The 11,184-nt window shown below is 38.7% G+C and overlaps 1 protein-coding gene across 1 annotated transcript; it reads right to left on the reverse strand.

Annotated features, from left to right (window-relative positions):
* Window positions 1-3,279: 3,279 nt before the first annotated feature.
* THOC3 (THO complex subunit 3) lies at window positions 3,280-11,184 on the reverse strand. Its single transcript, XM_034401302.3, has 6 exons — window positions 10,899-11,184; window positions 10,035-10,191; window positions 9,195-9,399; window positions 7,623-7,784; window positions 4,511-4,611; window positions 3,280-4,046 (listed from the first exon to the last, which is right to left on the reverse strand). The coding sequence occupies exons 1-6, from the start codon at window positions 11,079-11,081 to the stop codon at window positions 3,883-3,885; spliced, it is 972 nt and encodes a 323-aa protein (XP_034257193.1). The 5' UTR covers window positions 11,082-11,184; the 3' UTR covers window positions 3,280-3,882.

Here is an 11,184-nt window from a genome sequence, read left to right on the forward strand (position 1 = left end):
GGAATAATGGGGTGGCAAACTAAGACAAAGATCCAATTCAAGTTTCAAAATGGAGAGTGAGAGCTGGACCGCTTCGTGCAGGAATCATGGAAGATAACAAACATTTATTTCTTATAGTGAATGAAGTTGAGCTCATTGTTTTCAAGGTTTTTCAAAGAGAACTTGCAGAGAGGTCAAGGGAACACAAAGTGATAAATGCCATTCACTTTGTATGGCTGAAGGCACTTGGACGTTAATAACACTGAACAGTGCATTAATGCCTTCCAGTTTAAAAACCTAACAGCTCCTTGTGCATGCACAACACAAAGGCCAATAATTGGAGCTTGTAATTGTCACAGGCTGCAGTCCTAGGCTTATTTCCAATAAACTGACACTTTTTAGAAAATTACTATGTGATTTGATAGGAAGAAAAATACAAAAAGCCACCACAAACACAGAGGTTTCAAGCGGAACCTATTAGAAGAATAACAGCCAAATTGTTATTCTAGACTCCAACTTAAGTGTTACACTGCCCCCCAATGGCATTAATAACTAATTCCCATCAGGAAGACAAAAGGCCAATAGAAGAAATCTGCTTAGAAATCAGTGGTGAAATCTGAAATAGTTTGCACCAAATGTGCACTGCATGCGCATGCATACTACACACCAAAAGGAGGCTTCGGAAGGTAAGTAGAACAGCGGGGGGGGAGGGAATAAGCTGTGGCGCACAATCTTGGGAATCTTTTTAAAAACTTTTTTAAAGCATTTTTTACTACCAGTTCAGGCGAATAGGTAGTAAAAAATGTTTTTAAAAAAGTTTTTTAAAAAAAGGTTCCAACCATCACAGCTGTGCTACGCGATCATCCAAGCTTTTTTTTTACTTTTTTAAAGCATTTTTTTACTACCTATTCGCCCAAAGCGGTAGTAAAAAAGAATGCTTAAAAAGTTTTTAAAAAGAGTTCCGATGATCAGCTGAGCGGTGAACAATCGTCGGAACTTTTTTTTTTTTTTTTACTTTTTATAAAGCATTTTTAACTACCAGTTTTGGAGAATCGACAGTAAAAAAATGCTTAAAAAGCAAAAAAAAAAAGTTCCGAAGATCGCGCGTCGCTCAGCTGATCGTCGGAACTTTTTTTTTACATTTTTTACTACCAGTTCAGCAAAACAGTAGCATTTTTTATTAACGGTACGGGCAAACTGGCCTGAACCAGTAGCATTTCACCCCTGTTAGAAATCCATCTGTGAAGGAAAGTATGGAATGGAAACAGCCCAATTTAAACTGGTGGGTTTCGGAGGTGGTATTCAGCAGGTTCTGACCAGTTCTGGAGAACTGGTAGTGGAAATTTTGAGTAGTTCGGACAACCGATAAATACCACCTCTGACTGGCCCCGCCCCCATCTATTCTCTGCCTCCCGAGTCCCAGCTGATTGGGAGGAAATGGGGATTTTGCAGTAACCTTCCCCTGGAGTGGGGAGGGAATGAAGATTTTACAGTAGCCTTCCCCCGCCACGCCCATCAAGCCACACCCATCAAGCCAAGGTCACAGAACCGGTAGTAAAAAAATTTGAATCACACCACTGGTAGGTTTCCTTTTCAGTATTCAGGTCAACACATGCTTGCTTACCTATGCCAGGTAGGAATAGGTACCGCATCTACTGTATTGCTCAATTTAAAAAAAAATCCAGATTAATTTAATGCTACAGAAGAAAGTTTATTACCCTAAGATGTTTACATTGTATTCATTCTATAATTTCTGTATGTATGGAGCAGTATGTTGGATTTTGAGTGAGGCTCGAGGGCCTAATTAGAAAGCTTAATAGCTCAGGAAAACTTGCAACATAAAAAAGGGAACAGCACAAAAGCCTGCCTCTGTAAATTAAAAACAGTCCCTTGTGTATTGTAACTGTAAGTTAAAAATGGTCCCTTGTGTATTTGCATGTTCCAAAACCCCCATCAAATTGATGCTCATGCTAATTATAAATTGAACACTATTTCCACTTTGTCATAATAAATCAATCCAAACCTAAATCCAACTCGTGATATTTAAAGCACATTTACAAATGCAGCCATGCACAAAGATGTTTGCAAAATGACTCCGCCAACCACCTTGAATTGGACCCGGAAGCAGACTGGTAAACAATGCAGTTCACGCAATAGTGGTTGTATGTGCCACCTGAGGGGCCCCCAGAATTGTGCACGCTGCTGCGTTCTGCACCAGCTGTAGCTTCCAAATACTTTTCAAAGATAGCCCCATGTAGAGTACGTTGCAGTAATCCAATTGAGAGGTACGTAGGGCATAAATGACTGCATGCAAGGGCCTCAGGAGCCAATTGTTTCTAGCTCAAGGTGTCTAATAACAGTAACATCTTTTTGTTTTTAATTTTAGATGAAAAAGAATACTGGGAGAGTTAAGTGTGTATTTTTGTGTAAATGAATTTAGTATCTGGCACCAGTCACAAATGGCTTCCTCTTAAAAAAGAAAGTTCTGAACTAAGTAAATGCAAATTCTGAGTTGAATATCTGTTCAGAGGCATTCTTTTTGAGGATTTGGTTGTAGCTACTGAAAAACAAAGTAGCTATTGCAAGGCTGATGTCTCTTCCCGTATGGTCTAGTATTTTTACTCACAGAATAAATTATTAAACCTGAATAAAAGTACACCTACTGTAGTTAAAAAGTACTACCCTAACTTATTTTTAACTTTTTCCCCAGTAATTGCCTCCACTATTTTCTCTTATGCAGGAAACATTCTGAATTGATTTCAGTCATCTTCACTAACATTAGCACTTCATAAAACCAAATTGGATAAATCATATCATGACATCAAGTTCTTCCATAACCACTCACTGTCTGGATTTTCTATGAATAATGAAGGAAAAGGCTTTCCACATTAGGAAAATGGAGCTGAGACACCAGAATTGGAGCAATAATGGCAAGACTGAAAATATTAATACTGCTACATTTCCTTTTCTGAAAAGTTTTCCAACAGCATAACTCTTTTGATTGAAAATAAAAAATTGCAAAACACCTAGATGAGTCATATTTACTCATCCATAACAACAGCCAGCTATGTCAAACAAAAGCTTGATCCAGTCAATGTCCTGATTCTCACTCATCAACAAGTTGCTTCCAGAAAGCTTTCAATCAAGGCAACAACATCCCTTAATCTAGCTTTCTTTGCCTTCGAGTGCTGCTGTTATCATTCCCCAGAAGATAGAGATGGGAGGATCAATATTCCAAGACTGTATGATTTTTCCCCCTAGAAGTTCAGTAAATTGCCCTTTAAATCACAATACACAACGTTTTAGCAAATATCTTTATCCAAGATACAAAAATGGGATCATACAAAAATTAATATCATTTTCCAGCCTTGCTCCTTTCATTATCGTACAGTACAAAAAGAATTAGACACATACCTATATACATTTTCTCAAAAGTTAACTATGAAAAGGAGAGTTTCAAAGATGGCTAGAAGGAATCAGCATAATTTCAACCAGAATTTCCATTCTCAAGACATAGGAAAATGACAGTGATGTATAATCCATGTTTGAAGTTTTTGCCTCTGATACTCTCAATTAAACAGAAGACAGAGACTGTTATGATGGAGGACACAAATGCATTGGCAGCCAGAATACTGATAGCTCCCCTGTAATTCTGTAATCAAAATACTGAATTAATCTATGCACTCCAAAGAAGTCCACGTCATTTCAACTTCTCTGCCTTCTAGGACAGTTAACAATGCACAAAAACTTTTTTAAAACCAAATTCCCAGACAAGGGAATTAAAATTCATGGCACTATTCTCTGCCACAAAGAAAAACAAACCCAGAGGAGTTGTGTGTCTTCTGAATGTTCTACACTGGCTTAGAATCCTAAATCATAAATAAAGTCTCTAGCAGATTTCTTTTAAGAGTCATTGGCGTGACCAAAGAGCTTCACAGTGCCCGCTTCTCTACTGCTATCATATTTGCCGTCTTTATCATCACAAGCATAGGCTAATAGTGGGTGTTTTGGATGCCAAGCAACTGTGAAGGTTGGGGACTCGCACTGTACTTCCCAGAGCTTCTCCCCTAAAAAACAAAGACACAATTAGATACTGCCTTTGGGACAAACTAACATAGTTCAGACCCTGTTATCCTTAGCTCATTATAGACAAGAATGCAAGTTAGGAAGTACTATTGAATAAGTGTTTCTTTTATTCAGAATTATAAGTGCAGTTCAAAAAAAAAACCCTCTCTCAACAAGAAAGCAGCAAGATTTTCAAAACAGCTTAAGGCATACAGGAATTTTCATATATTTCATTCATAGATATTATGCCTAGATATTATGCTCGCCTAAGCATAAAACTCTGCAGATTTATTTAAACTGAGACCAAAAATCATACAAAGCAGAAGATACGAAAAAAATTAAGATCCATCAATGTGTGCATATATTTTACTAGCCATTCTTTAAAAGATGTCTTCATTCAGTTGATCTCTTCTCCTAATAAAGGTTAAATTACATTCCAGCTAGGCAGCAAAAAAGCAATACTCACCAGTTTCTACTTCAGCAATATCAATGAAGTGATCTTCAGAGGCTGAAGCCAGCATCTTGCCATCACAGCTAAAGCTCAAAGTCCTGACAGGCCAATCAAGTCTTAAGATCAGGAAGCAGAGAAGGAAATAACAGAAATAGACTGATTACAAGAGGGAAGATAAGTGCCTTTGGGCATCACTAAACAGTCTACTTTGTCATTCGTAGAATCTTTCAAAAGTAGAAATATTGCATTTGAGCATGGAGATGTCATTTAAACACAATAACTAATTTGTATCTCGATTATTAATATTCTTTTAAAGTTCTCTAAGACAGAGACGGCAATATCTTGTAGTAACACATTTTGTGCTGTATGTTTTTTGTTCTTAATCTACTGCCAACTGGTTTTGTTGGATTACTCTTATTTCTCATATTATTAGACAGGAAAGGACAAGTCTTAAAAATATAGATTAACAGAGTTGGAAGGGACCTTGGAAGTCTTCTAGCCCAACTCCCTGCTTAGGCAGAAAACCCTATACCATTTCAGACAAATGGTTATCCAGTACTGTATCTTCTTAAAAACTTCCAGTGTTGGAAAATTTACAACTTCTGGAAGCAACTTGTTCCACTGATTAATTGTTCTGTCAGGAAATTTCTCCTTAGTTCTACGTTGCTTCTCTCCTTGATTAGTTTCCACTCATTGCTTCTTGTCCTGCCCTCAGGTGCTTTGAAGAATAGCTTGACTCCCTCTTCTTTGTGGCAGCCCCTGAGATATTGGAACACTGCTATCATGTGACCCCTAGTCCTTCTTTTCATCAAACTAGACATACTCAATTCCTGCAATCGTTCTTTATATGTTTTAGCCTCCAGTCCCCTAATCATCTTTGTTGCTCTTCTCTGCACTCTTTCTAGAGTCTCAACATCTTTTTTACATTGTGGCAACCAAAACTGGATGCAGTATTCCAAATGTGGCTTTACCAAGGCATTATAAAGTGGTATTAACACTTCATGTGATCTTGATTCTATCCCTCTGTTTATGCAGCCTAGAACTGTGTTGGCTTTTTTGGCAGTTGCAGCACACTTGTGGCTCATATTTAAATGATTGTCCACTAGGACTCCAATATCCCCCTCACAGTTACTACTATTGAGCAAGGTACCATCTGTACCTGTGCATTTTGTTTTTCTTGCCTAAATGTAGAACCTTACTTTTTTCACCACTGAATTTCATTTTGTTAGATAGCACCCAATGTTCAAGTCTGTAAAGATCCTTCTGAATCTTAAGCCTATCTTCTAGAGTGTTGGCTATTCCTGCTAGCTTGGTGTCATCTGCAAATTTGATGAGTTCCCCATCTATCCCCTTGTCCAAATCATTGATGAAAATATTGAAGAGTACTGGGGCTAAAACAGAGTCTTGGGGTACCCCACTGCGTATTTCCCTCCATGCAGATGCAGTTCCATTGAGGACTACACGTTGAGTGCAGTTGGTCAGCCAGTTAGAGAATCCATCTGGTGGTGATGCTGTCTAACCCACATTTATGGTCTACTTTGTCAAATGCCTTACTGAAGTCCAAGTAAATTATATTGACTGCATTCCTCTAGTGCACTAATTTTGTCACTTTGTCAAAGAATGCAATAAGATTTGTCTGACATTATCTGTTTTTGACAAACCTATGTTGGCTTTTGGTTATTACTTTGTTTGCTTCTAGGTAACTCTTGTTAGTTAGTAACTATACTATCTAATTTATATTAGGTATAAAATAATAGTTTGCATCTTAGACTCTATTTTTTTCCTAAGAGAAAATCTGTTACTTGACTGCATACTGCAAATGTAATTACACCTTAATACAGGTGATGCTCAATTTACAATTCAGTTAGTGACCATTCAAGTTACAACGGCTCTGAAAAAAGTAACTTATGACTATTTTTCATGCTTAGAACCATGGCAACATCCCCATGGTCATGTGATCAAAATTCAGATGCTTGGCAGCTGACTCATATTTATGATGGTTGCAGTGTCCTGGAAACATGTGATCACCATTTGTGACTTTTGAGAAGCAAAATCAATGGGGAAGGCAGATTCATGTAACAACCATGTTACTAACTTAAGAACTGCAATGATTCACTTAATAATTGTGGCAAGAAAAGTCATAAAATGGAGCAAAACTCATTTCACAAATGTCTCACATAACAGAAATTTTGGGCTCAATTTTGATCGTAAGTTGAGGACTACTTGAGTACTAAGATGGGACGTTCCTATTTATTTTTAATAATTCTTTCAGAATTTGTTTTCAAATTATTTTAAATAGATTCTCAATTTAGATTTTAAATTGTTTGAAATATCCAACAGACTGTCTTTCTTAAAGACAAAGCAGGATTTATTTTTTAACCAACGTACTACAGATATGAGCCGTACAATAAATCACAGCAGCAGTGAAAGAACAAGAATGGAATTTAAAAACTGTGATAAATTTTACATTGAATCTCTTCTTGTTTTCCAGTTTTTCAGGATAAGTATATCATCACAGACCCTAGGACAATGATGGCGAACCTTTTAGACACCGAGTGCCCAAATTGTGTGTGCGCATGCCCAAAATGAAAGATGTGCATCCATACATGAATACGCACATGAGCCGACATGCATGTGCGCATGCATGGAATGCGCACATATGTATGCACACGGACATGCGCACATGTGCAGAAGAGACCCGAAAACCAGATGGCCGGGGGGAGGCGAGGCATCCCAACACCGGCAGCGCAGCAAGAGGTAAGATCTTTTTCTTTCATGAGCTTGTTTCCTAGTTTGCAGGGAAACAGAAGCTCACGAAAGAAACACCACGGAGATCTGATGTGAGGCGACGGCACACGTGCCAGCAGGGAGGGCTCTGTGTGCCACCTCTGGCATGCGTGCCATAGGTTCGCCATCCCAGCCTAGGATATGCTTCCGTTATATATCATTAGGCTATATGGCATAGCTCACACATTGCACTATTGCATTTCTTCCAATTACTTTGCACTTAGCACAGTATTTTAATTATAAATATGTTTCATTGCATTAATCTCAGAAAAGTACCATTTATTTATCTACCAGCCTGACATCTGGGAAAGTACTTTTTAATGCTTTTAATACAACTCACCTCGAAAAGCATCGTACACATACCAGCTCATCCACATCCCAGAGGCTAACCAATGCATCAGCACTTCCAGTAGCAAAATACTTGCCTGTTGGATCAAACTTGATACAAATGCAATTTGAGGGGTGAGCATTAATTGACTGAATGGGTTTCAGCTCTGGGTAACTGCAGAAAAGAAATAAAAACAGTTTATTAAATGCACATACAATTCACTAATTAGGATATACCCTGAAATCTTCTTTAGCAATCTCTAAATGTAAGGCAGGCTCCTTATTATATACCAGGAGTCACAAAATGAATAGTTGAATAGCACATCTTACTTTATTTTAGCACCGAAGAGCTATAAGCAAATATGAGAGAGAGAGCATGGTCCCTTTAATACATTTTTAAAAAATTAAACAAAGGCAGAAAAGTTTGTAGTTCATAAAGGTTTATGCTACATCAATATAAGGATCTTTAAGATACCAGAAGATGCTGTTTGTTTTGCTGCAAAAAGTATGTCTATCCTAATCTGGAAAGACTGCTAAAAGGCAAAGAAAATTGAGATATGTCGAAAAGAAGGGAGGTTGCTTCATGGTTTGCACACATAAGGAAATGAGAACACACAGGACAATAATCACTCTTATTTAAGTCAGTTCAAATACAAGAAGGAAATTTGTTTTAGCATAATAAAGATCTAAGCAGATCCTAATAGTGAAATTCCTCTTCTGCTAGCAAATCTGGTGCCTGAATCTGGATCTGAGATCATATGCTAATATTCCTCACCTGGTTAAGTGATAAACTGATTAAAAAGAGGAAAATAGGATATGACACTTTTTATTTAGTTTTTAAAATACTTGCCTAGTAGTCCTTCATTGGAATACCTTTCATTAGTGTCAAAATGGAGCAGAGAATTGAAATAAAAATCCCTACTTGACTACACAGCTCACAAGGTGACTTTAACTCCAGAGCCTCTCAGAATATTTTTGAGAAAACAAGGAGATATCTCCATGTGTGCCATTTCACATCCCTTGAAGAACAATTAAAAATAAATGATCTAAGCTGAAGAAAGAAAACTGTGGTAGTGGCCACCATTAAGAAGTGAAGAATTAAATTCATGATACATTGGATCTTAATATTAGTACATCAGGAACAATAAATGAGACAGAAAGAACTCTTATGAGGAAACCCATGAAAATAGTATAGTATTTATATTACTGTTGGGTTCTTGGTACTCTCTCAGCTTGATTGTTTTCTACCAAGCCAGCGTGCAAGGAAACAGCCAAGCTCAGAGAGCACCAACAACTCAACAGTTAAACCTAAGCTATATATGCTTTCTTCTATTTGCTTTACATTTTACGATCCTGAAATAAGAAGATACTGCAAAAATCTTTACAGATGCTAATAATATCACTGAAATCCTGATATAAGTTCCAATTAGAAGCAAGAATGGAAGACAGAACAAAGAAAAAATATCTATAAACAAGGCTGTATCTATGTAAAAGGCAAATACACTTTTCCATCACCACTTAGATCAAAAGACAGGACAGCCAACTCACTGGCTGTCCTTCCTAGTAAAGGCCACAGAGAAGGTACCTGAGGATGTTGATGCATCCATTGCCATTGGTGAGGAAAAACATGTTGTTGTCATTGTTCCAAGATATCTCATTCACCTCAAACTTGAATTGCTCTTCAGCTTTGGACCGATGTGTCTTAGCATCAATGAATGTGACAACATCATCTTTATTCCCTACTGCAATAGTCTGGCCATCAGGGCTCCAGCAGATGTTAATGTTTTCCCCTGTAAAGGAGAAAAAGGAAAAACAAACCTTCTGATTTACTAATTGCAGCAAGAACAATTTACACAGGCTTTTGTATTTGTAAAGCAAAGATGACAGAAAATATAACTTTATAATACAACAATAATTAACTAACTATTGTAAGAGTGCATTTCAGATTTGGCCATGCCTATTTATCTGAAGAGAAACGAAAGAGAACGATTTGGTCAAATATCACGAAAAACAAGTTGTTTCTCCCATAAAAGCAACATATATTAAAATCTTGTGCTCCTTGATATATTGGTCACTTTATATGGTGATCAGGAAGCAACATAGCGGGCCTGGTGGCTCAGCAGACTGATAGCATTGTGATTCAACACCAGCTGTCTGCAATTACTGTAACTTCGAATCTCACCAGGCTCAAGGTTGACTCAGCCTTCCATCCTTTCTAAGGTAGGTAAATTGAGGACCCAGTTTGTGGGGCAATAAGCTTTGTATAAATATACAAAAGTATGAAGGCTATTGCTTAACACATTGTAAGCCGCCCCGAGTCTCCGGAGAAGGGCGGCATATAAATCAAATTAAAAAAAAAAAAACAGAATTAAATATGGAGTAATTTTGCCCCCAAGAGCTCTTATTTAATTAAGAAGAAAAATACCTTTTGTATTCACTGTGTCAATGCACTTAGTGGTTCGAACATCCCATATACGAATGGTTTTATCACCAGATGCTGTAACAAATAGATCTGGGTTACTAGGATGCCAACACAACTGATCCACACTATCTCCATGACCACGGTAATTGTTTTCCTTGACCTGAAGGGCAAAAAGTACAAAAATCTTCAACAAACCCTTCTGCCCTTCACAATCATTTTATCACATACACTTCATCATAATCTAAATGCCACTATATATAGTCGACTGTGCAGGATTTGATTCAAGAATTCCCTATATGCACTTTGACAGAATTATAGAGGAACCGTTGAATAAATAAGAAGGTAGAAGGTACTCCACTACCTTGCCCTACAGTCTTCCTCTGTAAACAACTTTTCTGGTATGGTTTAAAGATAACAATTAATTTAGTTTACTGGTATTAAACAGTAACAGAGTTGGAAGGGACCTTGGAGGTCATCTAGTCCAACCCCCTGCTCAGGAGGAGACCTGTACTAGGGATTCGAACCGCCGACCTTTCTGATCGACAAGCTCAGTGTCGCCACCTAGTCAAGCAACCATCACCGATGACCCAAGCAAGGAGTTTTATGAACTCAAGCGAAGACTCGGTCGATATTCATAAACCGGGCAAAATGATCTGCATCCGTTACCAACCTCCGGAAGCCACCAACCAATGGAACCCAAAGCCCCAGTCCCACCGAATTCAAGGCAGGTTGGTTTTCAATCCGTTATTGTCCCCCTTTCAAAAAAAAAAGGGGGGGGCTCCGATTCCCACATCGGCCGTCGAGAGTCCAATAAAGCTCTCCAGCCGCTGCTGGCGCCTCTTTCCCCTCCTCCGTCCCTGCGCTCACCAGCCGGTCTTTATCCAGCACGAAGACGCTGGCGGTCTTGTCGAAAGAGCCGGAGGCCAAACGGTGACCGCAGCAGCTCCAGGCCACCGAGTGGACCTTGGCCCCGTGCGCAGGGAATTCGCGGCTCCGCGTGTTAGCCCGGAACTTCTCCTGCATGTCCTTCACGTAAGGAGAAACAGCCATGGTAGCCCAGCCTGGCTCGAGCCAGCAGAACCGCCGCCGCCTCCCCGCCGAACCACTTTCCTTCCGAGTTGCAAAGGTTCTACTTCCGGTACGTTATTCATGT

The sequence above is a fragment of the Pantherophis guttatus genome, chromosome 2, assembly GCF_059756535.1.
Source record: "Pantherophis guttatus breed Tessera chromosome 2, ASM5975653v1, whole genome shotgun sequence".
NCBI lineage: Eukaryota > Metazoa > Chordata > Lepidosauria > Squamata > Colubridae > Pantherophis > Pantherophis guttatus.